Source organism: Haemaphysalis longicornis, unplaced genomic scaffold, assembly GCF_048455015.1.
Source record: "Haemaphysalis longicornis isolate Haplotype H1 unplaced genomic scaffold, Haemaphysalis longicornis Haplotype H1 scaffold_10, whole genome shotgun sequence".
Classification (NCBI taxonomy): domain Eukaryota; kingdom Metazoa; phylum Arthropoda; class Arachnida; order Ixodida; family Ixodidae; genus Haemaphysalis; species Haemaphysalis longicornis.
The window spans coordinates 106,490,898-106,504,488 of record NW_027526204.1 but is presented as its reverse complement, the minus strand read 5'-3'; the positions used below and the strand labels follow the sequence as shown (position 1 = coordinate 106,504,488).

Sequence of the window (13,591 nt, the reverse complement as noted above, 5' to 3'; positions counted from 1 at the left end):
TAGTCATGAAAGCCGACCAGCCACACACGGTAATTGGGAACGGGTGTCTTTTAAAATGCCCGCAATCAATAACTGGTATACGAAATTAAACCAATATGTTCCACGTTGACTATTCTCGTTATCTTGCTCTTTGCCCACCTCCCTAATTTTAAAAGCTAACAAATGTTTTTCGTTAAGCTCGGCATAGGACGTTTGCAAATACGGTGATATTCTATCTGAGCCTGTGAAATATTGAGTTACTTTTGTTCAAATATAACTTCTAATCTCCAACTAACTTCTGACGCGTCAGTTATGACCATGGCGCGCGTCGGGGAATCCAGAAGTTGAATTTGTGGTCAGCTACTCCGTCCTTCGCGTTATATTTCTGCTTGAATTTTGTGTATGATGACAAGAAGTCATCATTCAAATACTGAGGTAAATGGTTGTCATGCTTTAAGTGCTTCAACCTATATATTGTTCCGTTGTAAGAAGTACAACAGGCGAAGTTGGGGGCAAAGACAAACGGAGATTTATTTAGGTGAAAAAAAATTGCACCATCTTCCCGTGGGGAACCCTGATGAGGATGCGAAGCACCGTGGCGGTTCCGTTCCGTGTGGTTCCATTGTGTTGCCGTTATGTTGAGTGATATGGTTTTTACTAGCGCCAGAGGGAATTCCGCGTCCGGGTCCACACCGGTGGCAAAGGCACGCAAGTGCTGTTGTGTTACGGTGAGTAGGCGGTGGTTGTCGAGGCGCCGAAACTCGTCCATCATGTTCTTGTCGATGTTGTCTCTGTGGTAGAATCGGTAGTCTCCGTCAGCTTTGGTGAGGTAAAGGTTGTTGACATTGGTGCACCGGCTGAGAGCAATGTACACGCCCTCCTCTTCGCAGCTTTGTCTTCTCGTTCTTCTTCTTCTTGGGCGGTTCCCCTACGGGAAGATGACGACGGTGGTTGAACGCGAACCTATCTCGTGATGGATTCTTTGGTTGGCCAATCCCTAGGGGCATCCTGCCACAATCAGCATCAGAGTACGGGGCTGGTTGAGCTGCAAGGCGCGTGGCGCTTCCCGCCACAGCTTTCCCACGGGAAATTCAGCATCCCCCTCTAAAGTTTTCAGTTCGTCGTTTCCGTTGACGTTCAGCTTCGCGTGCCTTCGTTGTATCAGTAGCTTCTTGACGTAGTTTGAATGAGTCAAGGACATAAGGCTCGTTCGTAGCACTTGCTCCTGTCCCGGATTTGTAGCGTTGTGGGAAGAGCACCGTGTACCTCCCGTTGCGGCCAGAGAGTCGTGGGATCGAAACCGGGCGCCGCTAACTATTTCTTTTTTTTTTTATAGTGTAGTATCGCGGAGCTGTGGGTGTAATGAGGAGAGTTGCGCATGCGCAGTGAGCGTGTGGACGGCGCCGCCATCAACGACGCAGGACCAGGCGAGCCTAACAAATGCTCCGCATTTAAAAATCCATCAAAAAGATGTGGTCCCACGCGAAGCGCCGATCAGCCAAATCAGCGTTCTAAAGCCCGTGCCGTTCCACGAACTCTCCTACACGCGCCACGCGGAGGAACCTTACGTCGTCGTCGTCGTGTTCGTGGCTCCGCCTCATAGCAGACGCACTCGTGATATTACGCTCTGCATTTGCGTATCTGCGAAAAAAGGAATCACACCTAGCTCCACTGCAACTTTCGAAGGGTTCGTGAACAGTTCTACCGATCGCAATTTCCATGCACAAGAAACTGTCTCATCCTTGTGCAAGCTCGTTGCCGAGTAGTTTCTGCATCCTGCACATTTCCTACGGTTAAAACACCCTGTTGCAAATCGTGTTCAAACCTCCCTCTCAGAATTGTGGCCTTCGGATGACTCCTGCAACGACGAGGACACAGACTGGTGTGCGTGCAGCACGCAGCGGGTGCGGTCACGCCGTAGCCAATTCCTATGAGGCGGTATGCGCGATTTCCCTATAAAAGACAAGATCAAGAAGGAACCGCTCTAACTTTTCTTTTTATGGGATATTTTAAAGATCTTTATTTCTACCACTGATATTTGGCCAATCCCCTTTTAGGGTATGTGGCATCCAGCAAGGAACATCTTCATCGTCGTCGTCGTCTTTTATTTTGTGTGTGATCTTGGTGGAACTCTGACGCCAGTATTGAATTTTTATTGTTTTTTTAGGTTCCCAAATTGTTAGCATCACTTTACCCACTATTATCCCACTTCTATTTTCCCGTAGTTTTATTTCGTAAGCTTCTTCAACACTGAGACCGAAATCAGACTTGCCCAATCCCCCAGAGTGAATAAGTGACATTCTTGGTATGGCTCTTGCCAACCAACCAACCAATCAACCAACTCTGACACGGATGCACGGTTCTGTCTCCATCCCCGGGCGCCACTATACGCTTAAGTACGGTTTCCCACCCGTCCTTGCCAGTGACCATAATGACCACGTGATACCACGTGGCCACATGACAAATAAACACGGGCTTTGCGCGAAAATGACAACACATACGGGAAAGGACGGGACGAGCGCAATCCCTCAAGTAAATTTTATTGGACGGATCACACAAATAAAAGTACACCCTTTATCAGGTCGCTCATGCGCATTTCCTACAACCATAGCAATCTTTAAAAGCTGCTCCTAGACATCTCTAGAAACACGTGTCAAGACATACAATCTCTTGTTTATGAAGGAACACCGATGTGTCACTCACGCATTCTTCCCCCTTGTTTCTTATATGGTGGGCCTCTAAAATTTCCCGTGACTTGTGTCGCTGCGCCTGCGCACAATCTTAACTTCTTTTAACAGTGGTACACACTCGCAACTCGTGCAGGCCAGACAATGAGCAGGCAAGGGGGCATTAGTTTTGTTTTTGACAGAGAGGTCATGCTCACGCGTCCGGTCATTGACGCAGCGTCCGGTCTGCCCTACGCAGACGTTTCCACACTTCAATGGTATTTGATACACCAGACCCACTTTGCAGTTCACATAGGGGTCGGCGTGCTTCTTGCCGCACCCTTTGCGCTTTTTGTTTTCTTTTGCAATGCGCGAGCGCATGCCTGCAAGTTTCACCGGGGCTGAGAATACCATTTTAATTCCGTACTTGTTGGCGACCTTTCGAATGTTAGGGGAGGTTCTGTGGACGTAAGGTACTACCTCAGGATTGCTGGCTCTCTGCTGCTCCTGTGTCATATTCGCTCGTTCACTTACTTTAAGCTCCTTCAGTAAGGTCTCCGCTACAGCAGTCATAACCCACTCCGGGAAACAAGCCGTCCTTTCCTGTGTGTGTTGTCATTTTCGCGCACAGCCCGTGTTTACTCACCAAGATGCACCAACTCGCCCAACAACAAGTTCTTCCATGTGATAAAGCACCGACGTTTTCGGGTGCGCACCAATTCTCCAGCGGGCTGCCCGGAAAAAGCCGAAGCCATGGCTCGAAACGCGAACACCAGCGGGAAATACCATGGCGACTTCTCCGCAGTCGTCTGCCTGAATTGCACTTGTGGCCTCTAGAAGGATATCGCGATGATGAACGGGTGCCGACCCTTCATCGGGAAACATTGGCTTCAATGGTGCGTTCATAGGGCCAAGACCACAAACTTGACCGAGGGGCTGCGACCTCTAGTGAGCAACAATGCTCCGTCGTGCTGCCCGGAACAGGCTGAAGAGATGGTTCGAAACGTGAACGCCAGTGCGGTATCCTCAGGCGACTGCTTCGCGTACGTTCACCCGAAGAGCCCTCTCGAAGGATGTCGCCATAACTTCTGGGTTTCAGCTCATCGTCGGGATGGGTCTGCTCCGGTGGGCCATATATGGGCGAGGCTGGGGTCTTGAACAAACCCCGACGACCTCGGGTGAGCCCCATATCCCCGCCCTGCTCCCCAAAAGAAGACGAAGCCACGGCTCAAAACGGCAACACCAGTGTAGAACCACGTGGCCATGTCTGTCCGTCTCCGAAGAACCCTCGCGGGTCGCCATGATTACGAGGTTCGGGCACATTACAGGGATGGATAAGGTCCGGCAGGACGCACATACGACTAAGACAGTGGTCTTGGGTAGAGCTCCCACAGGGAGCTAAGAGTTGCGCGACCGCCCGCAATCTTGTTATCCGGATTGCTGCGGGAAAGCCGCCCGTCGCGAGTGTGGGAGCCTCGCCGCCACGCTTTCGCGGGCGGCCGACGCGCGGTGGGGGCGCTTCGCTTGGCGGCGCCTTACGGCGGTGCTACTATAGTACCTAGAATATATTCTAGGCACTATACGGCTACGCTGGATTCCTGCGATGTCGCTCACGCTGCTGCTGCTGCTTTTCCTGGGCAGGGCGCGATGCCGCCCGCGTCGGCGGCTGCGGCGCAGCCGTAGTGGGGGCTTCTCAGCGCGGCATGGGTGACCAGAGTGACGTCATCACGGCGGTGCGTGGAAAAGGGTCACGCAACTCTTAGCTCCCTGCGGGAGCTATATAGAGGAACTCTAGTCTTGGGCAAGCTCCGGTGAACTCTGACGAGCTCTAGTGCTGCGTTCTGCTTCCCAGAATAGAAGAGGCCGAAGCCATGGCTCAAAACGTAAAATGCCAGCGTAGAACCCTGCGGCGCATATTTGCGCCCGTCTTCCCACACAACCCCCGTGGACTCTTGGAGAACTTCGCGATTTCACGACAAGGTCGAACGCAAGATTACGACCGCTGTGTTGCTGCAGGGTACGCTAACGGCCAGCTAGAGGGTGGCTTGAGAAAGCGTCAGCGTCTTCATGTTCCGTGGGCACCAGCGTGAAACCATGCAACGACTTCGTGTTGCCGGGCTGGAATAATATTCGTGGACTCTGCGAGTATTTAGCCATCAACAGCTGTTTTTGAAAGATATTCAATCAGTTACTGGTCGATTAATTAAATATGCTATTTATGTCGTGATTCTGTCTAGGTTGCTGCGATGCAGGACCAAGCAGGTCGTAGCAGTCACGACCAAATTTGGGTGACAGTTTTGCCTAGCATATTGCTGAGTCAGCATAATGAGGCACACCAGGCTTTTAGTTTTATCCTAAGGGGCAAAATACCATGTTTTCGCCCAGGGAATCCGTATTCATGCTCGTTTTAGATCGGTAACTTGTGAAGCCGTCGAAAAGGTTGGAGAAGCCAAGATGCAGTGTCGTTTTGAAACTAGGATTTCTTACACAGCAGTGACACGTGATGTGACGACACGCAACTTTTGTCCGGGTAAATTGCTCCTGCAGAATTGTGCGTCTGGCTTTTTGCACAACTGCGGTGTCGTGAAAAAAAGCCAGCCTACACGCTCGGCGGATGAGGCGAGAGAACTGTGCGTACGAAGCGGCAACGTCTACAACGTAGAACTACTCCGCTGGTTGGAAGAACAGCGCGTCTTGCACGGATTATCGAGGACCATTAAGTGGCATTGCCATTAAGATTTGTGACCTCTCGTACGACAACCACCGACTTACGGTTGCGATTTTCAACCATGAAAGGTCCAGAAGCCATTGGGATATCTCATATGCACTTTACACAAAGCATATTGAACGGGGAGGAAGAACGGCAACAACACACTCCGCTAAAATGACAGAAAAGGCACCACAGGCGGAAGAGTGGTTTACACGTACCTTGTAGTTGATGCACCCTTACCTGGCGCTCGAACATCGCCGCTGTACTAGTGTTATGAAGTCATGTGCGGGCTGAATTTTGCAGAGTATTTATAAGCACTCGATCAAAGTGCAACTTATTAGCACCCACCATGCGGAGAGTTGCCTCTGTGCCTCATTACCGCAGCCGGATGTTACTCCGCGCGGCGCAAGTAGTGCGTTTTTGGGAATACTGTGAAGATGGCACGAGCCGTTTCCATGATTTTTTGGACCTAATATGCTTACAAATTACTTCAGCGACGACAAACAAACGTGAGGAAAGGCACACGATCTCACGCATTCATACCAATCTCCTTTCAAAACGTGCGCGCCCGTTGACATCCGGGTCCGTCGCTTAGACGGAGATATATTGTACATGAGCTATTGCCGTGTTTATCTTGTTCCCAAGTATAGCAGAGGGCACATTGTCTGCGGCAGAGCCAACTTTCACCATAGGCGCGCGATTTTAAGAATTCATTTGGATATGCGGTGCCGAGGGCCTAAGAAACAGTGAGGACTTTGGGTACCTTTAAAATGTATTTATGAGGGTTGCACTTTGCTTTGAGATACGGACTATCATGCCCGTATCTCAAATCAAAGTGCAACCCTCAGTGACCGCTACGACGACTCTACAGCCGTGCCGTGTCGTGAGCGAGCATGTTGTGTTTGGGACCCCCTATTTCGCCTTCAAACGCTCGTTTCCCCTATTCTAAGGCTGACGTGCCGACTCGACCACGGCCGACGCGAGGAGCACGGTCGCCAGTAACGGCACTAAATAAGCTACGCTTAAGAGTACCGCCACTTCGTGCACCCGGAAGCGTCTGGGGACCATTTTGTTTCGGGCTTGCAGTGTTGCCATCTCTCCCAACGAAACCGCCGCCGGTTGTGACGGGCAGAGTGACACCGGCTGCTCTAGCGTCCGCGCAGCAGAGAGAGAGAGGAGAAGCGCCCAGAAACAAAATGGCTGCGCCCATATGTAAACAAAAATCACGTGGGGCCGATCAACCAATGAAAATCCTGACGGCACATAACAATGAGAGAAAATTTACACCATCTTCCCGCGAGGGGAACCATGGGGTAGATACGACGCATCGGGGGTTGCCGTTGCGTTTCCGTTATGTATGTCAGCGTCTGGATTGCTGTTGTTGTGTATCCTATTTACGCAGCATGTTCACCCCCGATGCGTCGCATCTACCCCATGGTTCTCCTCGCGGGAAGATGGTGTAAATTTTTAACCGAGCGCAAGCTGCGCGCTAACGCACAGCTGGCACGGCGACGGGAGCGAGCGCAGCCGAGCGCAAGCTGCGCGCTGACCGCGCTGACGCACAGATGGCGCTGCGGTGAGAGCGGCGGAGCGCGCAGCTTTCACGGCGAGGAGAATGGGGGAGGGATGCGGACTACGCCGCGGCAACGACGCAGGACAAGGCGAGTTAAAGAGATGCGTAGCATCTAAAAGAGTGCCGATACTCTAAAAGCCGTTATTTAGTGACGCTAGTCGCCAGGCAGTTCCAACGGGCCGACTGGCACCGCTCGGCAGTTGTAGGAGGAGCCTGCGCGACGGCTGCTGCCGCCGAGCGGAGCCAATGGCTGCGCGCATGTCGAACCTTGCCCTGTTTCTGTAGGTGGTCTTGCACCTGATCGGTGACGTCACAGCTTCCACAGGGCTTTTGAGGCGCGATGAGAGGGCAAGAGCTCCAGGCCTGATTGCTGGCCCTTTTTTAATGAATGATAACTCAGCTAATACTCAACGCTTTTAAATTACTTTTGCGGCAGGACGTCGCTTGGATAGTGCTCCAGCGATTGCGCACGTAAAATTGCAACCTTTGAAACCCTGTTTAGGGTCCCTTTAACGCACGCATAATGAAAGGCATACGATTACTACTGGTTTAGCGAGGTTGATAAACTAGTGGCAACAGCATTGGCTGTTAGTGTAACTGTTGTCTTGCGCCTTTTTCGTGAAGCTCTTAACGAAGGCTGCAAAACTATGGCGCCTTGATGTTAAGTTGAACTGAAAAAGCATTCCACATTTACGCGAATGTCATAAAACTCGTGAGAAGCTGCGCTGGGTTGTATTCTCAGGCGGAATAGATCACCTCGATCATACGATTCATGCTTACACGAATGCACGGTAAACCATATTCTTCGGCCACAGTCACCACACGCGGGTGTTTTAAAGCTGCTTGAAAAAATCCCGGGCCATCTCCACTAACGTGAAACCTGGGGAGGGGCGAAGCATGCGGTGTATTAGTGTATTCTTGGTGCCTTGGCGTTTTTGCCAACGGAAATGAAACCGTTTTGGGGTAGAGGTGTACAGTTTTGATGCAAGTCTCGTGTCTTTGAAGCACGAAGTATTCTAGCGCGAGGCGTAAACGAGTGTCCCGGTGTTTTTTTTTTTTGTGCGCGTTACGTTCTAGCGCAAGGCGTTGAAAAACGAGTGTCCCGGTGTTTTAGTACCGTGACTACATGAGACGACGGTTACGATGACGACATTAGACGCCGACAGCCGAAGCCCCTAAGGGGCTTCACCCCTAATCGCTGATTCATAGCTTACAGGTACGACATTGAATTTTCGAATTTGCTTCCCAAAAACGACAAATCTGGGCGCTCTGTATACAACTGAGCTGCCACTAATGCAGAGGGGGTTTGGCCAAGAGGATGGGGCTTTGTTCGCTTAGTGACATGCACGTTATAAGTGTGTCCATGTGCGTCGGCGTGCGTGTGTGTCGTAGCGTGTGTGCTGCTTGTAGACGGGTTTGTGTGTGAGAGAAGCTGTTTGAAGACGGGTTATAATTTGTATTACACTCAAGCACCCACCGGCTCTCGACGCTAGGCCTGATTGGGTCGGGTAATCGGTCGAAGCAAGATGCTCTTAAGGCAGATGCTTGTAGCGGCGTTGCCGCCTGCGGAGACTCTCTATGTTTTTCAGCGTTATTCATACCTTGAAAGGACGCGCTTTATCTGCAAACTCAGCTAAGCTGGTGTGACAGATAGCGACGATGGACATTCGTCCCTACTGAGATACGTCGTGCCGCAGGTGCCGGGGCGCCGCTCGCCCGAACAGCACCCCCGTTTTCCCCAGAGCCGGGAACGCTGATTGGCTACAGCATTTAAAGGGGGCCACCAATAGCGGCGTCAGAGGCAGAACTGTACGTCAGAGCGTAGCAGTTTGGCGGCGAGGAAGTGATAGGTAAACAAAAAGAAAAAAAAAAGATATTTTTTGCGTGTTTGTGCGGCCCCTGCTTTACGCATAGGTGTAATATTTAGTATGCGTTGCCGTGAAGGGGTACTCTAGCGATTGCGCGATTGAAATGGCGACCTTCAGCAGCCTATTTAGGGCCCCTTCAACCTGACACGAAATTTTCGTGTTACGTTTTTTTGGCTGCTATGGGTGCCTATTAGCCCACTAATCATGGAATGGCACATTAGACGGTCGATCGCAGCGTAAACAATCATTTATGGCGTCGTTTATTCGTGTCAGTTTCCGTTTCGATAAAACGAACGCTGAGCGGCCGCCATGACAAGAGGTAGCACCTGACGTCACCATTCTTTTCGCACCGTGGCCGGTCTGGACGCACGCGCTCGCCCAGAGCGGCCAAGGTCTTCACCATCCCCGCGAGCCCGGGCAACATGACGTCAGTCCCAAAACCGTGACGTGTACACTCGGTGTAGCAGCGCGCGCCAACCGCAGCCAGCGCGTCGGCACGTCACGGTAGCCCCGACGTCAGCAGTTTGGGACAAGTAGCAGATAATGTCATGCTGGCCCGCTCTAGGCTTTCTCGTGCGGGCAAAGGTTAAAATGAATTTAAAATGTGTTATACTGAACGGCTACTGTTGAAACTTGCTGGGAGGTATCTCCTGATAAAAAGGAAGCATTTTACATGGCTATCTCAGCTTTGAAATTTCGTGTCACTACTCCTTTAACCTGGCCACATCTGGACGAGTCATTCTTGGACTATTAGGCCATGCTTTCAAATGGCAAGCTTGTCACCTGCTGTGGCTTTAAGGTAAGGAAAGTTAAAACAGAGTCTTTGCACTTGTGCCTTTTTGCCTCTAAGTAGGCTTGAGCCACCTACACCAATAGGCTACAGGGGCAAGCATGTAGTCATTGAAACCAAACCGGTTGGATAAAAGATACTTTATTACTTTTTCTTGCACATGAAAAAAGGAAGCGTGGTTACAAACTTCGGCACTTTCAAAACAACAGAGATACTTGCTCCGCTTTAGCCCTCTGTATAAGATCTTCGTTGGAGCTACGCTCGCTCGCTGAGTGTCTCATACTCGTGGACCCACACTGCAAATGGAAGATGCATACATCGCTCGACGACACGTGATGAGAAGCAGCTTGCTTGCGTATATTTGATCGGCACCGGCCAACTATAGGCTTTATTATGAACATGCTTGAGTGAACAAAAAAAAAAAAAAAGGCAGGGGCAAATATGTATAAAAGTCGCAGGCTTATGGTGAGACCCACACCCACGGGCACGGGTGTGGAACATACCGTGGTCTCTCTAACTTTGGGATGACAATGAGTTGCTTAGAAAAGCCGTATAAAACCTGTAGTTAAAAACTGCGAAGCGCCTTGCGCACCACAAGACAATACACACAAACACACATACATATATGATAAGTGAAATACTGTCTTGGTGTAAAATTGATACTTTCTTATGTTCCCACCATAAGACTGTCGTGAAGTTTTAGAGAGTGTAGTCAATATTTTGCAGCCAACTGTTTGGCACAAACATTGGCATCAGTGTTTATGCCAGCACCTTTGCGAATTCATTGTGCCATGCTTAGCTTTGCTTTGATAATACTGGCTAGTTGTGAGACCAAGGGAAAAAAATCCTCCCCATCATTTAAACGTGGGAATGTATCCACGAAGCTCCTGTACATCTCTAAGGACCTCCCAGAGCACAATTTTCATGTTGCGTGGGACCAGTAATAATTTTTCCTAGTTTTAATTCAAATGGGCTCTGCTTTGTTCACCTGTTTTAATTTAGCTGTTCCAAAACAAACAGAAAATACCACAACAGCACCGCAATATTCAATTTCAGCCCGCGTCGACGAATTAAATCTCTAAAACTTCACAACCAGCCCGTGGTGTTTTGGGTCATGCAGCAATATAAGGCACGGTAGTGTGTTTTTGAATGGCAGTTTTGTTTTGGTTGTAAGCACAGTATTGTACGCTCAAGATGAAGGCATAGAACAATGTCACAGAGGAAAGATCGAAGGCATCCAATGTAAGAGCGCTGTGTACACACAAGTTAATTTACAGATTTGCAAGCTCTAAAAGAAAATGTCTAGTCCTCAAAACAAGGCATGGTAGCATGACTGTTACATCTAATGTGGCGCACTTATATCAGACCTCGTAGCTAAAAACATTGATGCCACAGTATAAAAGAAAATAATATGCAATTCTGCAAAACAAGCAGTGGAGTTCCATTTACATTTACATCAATAGTTGGCTCCTTTGCAGCCGAGCAAGCAGCTTTTTGAGCACGACCACAACAGTCTTCAGCGGTCTCTGTACAACCGGCCTGGCTGTCCGGTGCAATACTAGCTGCGCCAGACAAGTGGTACTGTTGAAGCACTAATGCATCAGCAAATTCCTAAGTCAATTGGACCACAGTGGTCTTTGATTGCAATTGGGATGCCAGCCAGACATTTTACTCTGCCGTTCATGTTTGCTTTTTTCGTGCATATTTTAAGATTATTATCTTTATAGTAATCTTTTTTTTCTTTCTATTGCTTTCACCTACTTCTTCCTTTTCTTTATTGTCATTGGACCTTTGCGCCGTTCTGTTTTTTTTTTTTTTGAGTGCAGGAAATGCGCGGTCTTCGTCAACACCAAGACTCCCGCGAATGGTGAAGTGGGTGGGTTGTAAAAACTGATCGAAGTTGGCAAAAATTAAAAGCTCGGTGGGTGGGTGGTCAGTGGGCCTTCTCCACTGCAAAGGTGGTTGTTGGTGGTGGTTCAGTAACCACCACCCCGGTTATGTTCACGGCAACTGTTTGCCCCTCCCCACCATGTCGTCTTGATCCGGCCGACCCCTTGACCGTGGCCAGGTGGCGCGGCATGGTCGCTTCACGGGTCGTGGGCGAAGTCGTTCTTCGGGTAGACCTGCGTTCGGGTGACGCGCACGTCACCGGCGACCTTGCCGATGGACTGGAACACGGGATCCAGCAGGGTGCGCACCAGGCCGCCCCAGACCTGCAGGAAGACAAAGCCAAAGCCAAAGTAGAGAAATCCATTGCGGGTCCCCACGTCGCTTGCATGGTAGTGCCAAGCTCACGAGAAAAGTTATACAGTAAGGTGTTGACGGTCGTGTGATAACTGTACTGAGTAAAATATGGAAGGAGTTTGTATGTGAACTGCTAGCCCTTTAGGTCTTCATTACTGAGCCTCACGTTCATGGCAGTTTTACTGGCCACGCGTATCTCACGCCGAGTTTGGCGTACTTATAACGTACAGGAAATGTGTCATTACCTTAGTTTTCATAAACCAAGATTGATTAATCTGAGTATTCATGTTTGTATTGTGCTGTTTGGGCTTTCGTTTTATTGTGACCGGCATTAGGCGCCAACTTGTTCAGTTTCAGCACAACACGTACCCCTACACCCACAAGGCAAATAGGGTGTCCACGCTTGTAAACTGATTCAAAGAAAAAGATGCACTGAGCACCAATAACAACACGTAACGCAAAAGCGTGTCATACTTGTACATGGCGTGCAAGATTTTCACTGTAATCATGACACAATTGCAGGATCTGCACCGTTGAAGTAAAACAGTGTCTTCGCAGTTCATTCGAAATGTTTCTGTGCAAAAAGATTTCAGATGAGCTCAACACAGGCGTGGCACCCCAAAGGGTGTAACCCCATGCAAAATGACACTGGAGACTTTCAGCACAGGCGTGGCATGTCGCATAACACCAAAGCTATACCTCCTTTAGTGCACAGATGTGTTTACGACAGTACAGGAGGGTGTTGACGATGCACAGCGCAAACGCAACACGTAACGACGAAGCTACACCCCTTAAGGAGTAAACGCGCGTGCGTGTAGGGTGTAAATACGCACCCTGTGCACGACGTGCAGGAAGACGTCGAAGACGCGCAGCGATGGCGTGATCAGCCAGACATGCACGAGCGACAGGACGGAGAAGAGCAGTCCCCAGGTGAGTCCGCAGGGCAGTGCCAGGAGGGCTGCGAGCAGCCGGTAGCACCACAGGCGCGTGCTGGAGAACACCAGGTAGGTCAGCTTCCAGGCGCCGTCGAAGCCGTGGCTGGCGTCGGGCTCCGCAATGACGTCCTCGAACACCAGCTGCACGTTCGAAGAAGAGGGGGAGAAAATCGTTGAAACTTCCAAGTGTGAATTGCTGTGTGTAAGCATTCATTCCAAATGCTCATATCTGGACATGTGCCTGTACGCTTACATTCGAAGTTGTTGTCCCTAGGGCGTTTTATTAAATACCCGTTATGCCCCTGTATTTGGAACGCAATGTCTTATGCGTTACTAGCAGGCGCATTTGTGGTAGGAGGGGCTCAAAGATGCTAACGCATTAAAAACATGGTCAGGAGCAGCGCTCGAACACTTTTTTTGTGGGTTAATTCATAAAGACGGCTTTCCAACACAATCCTTTTCGTAGTGGTGCCATGCTTCATGTCACTGACAGTAGGTCAGGCAGCGAATTAAAGCTCTGCAACAGCGAATGACACCTACACAAACACTTTAATCGCAAATCTGTCTTAAAAACCACGCTCATCCACCATGACAAAGCAACTTTGATGAAGAAAAGTTAGCCTTGCAGGGTTCCTTATTTGTTCACTGGTGCATGAGATTTTTACCTGCACGTACGCTTATTCTGACCAGCACAGGTGGTTAACGGTGGTAAGAAGTACAGTCTTTGTCAAAATTTTCTAGGCCAAGATGAAAGTGCGCAGGCCGAGCAAAAATTCAGGGTACAAGCTTACATCCAGAGAGGCTGAAATGTTTAAAGGAGCCACGA

At 49.7% G+C, this 13,591-nt stretch overlaps 1 protein-coding gene across 1 annotated transcript in view; it reads right to left on the bottom strand.

Annotated features, from left to right (window-relative positions):
* Nucleotides 1-9,711: 9,711 nt before the first annotated feature.
* Nucleotides 9,712-13,591, bottom strand: part of LOC144159055 (caveolin-1-like) — a 90,949-nt gene continuing 87,069 nt past the window's right edge. Inside the window, exons 3-4 of the mRNA XM_077690310.1 lie at nucleotides 12,664-12,906; nucleotides 9,712-11,799 (exon numbers count right to left, since the gene is read on the bottom strand). Coding sequence (XP_077546436.1) covers nucleotides 11,674-11,799; nucleotides 12,664-12,906 — 369 coding nt within the window. The 3' untranslated portion in view covers nucleotides 9,712-11,673. The remainder of the gene's footprint in view (nucleotides 11,800-12,663; nucleotides 12,907-13,591) is intronic.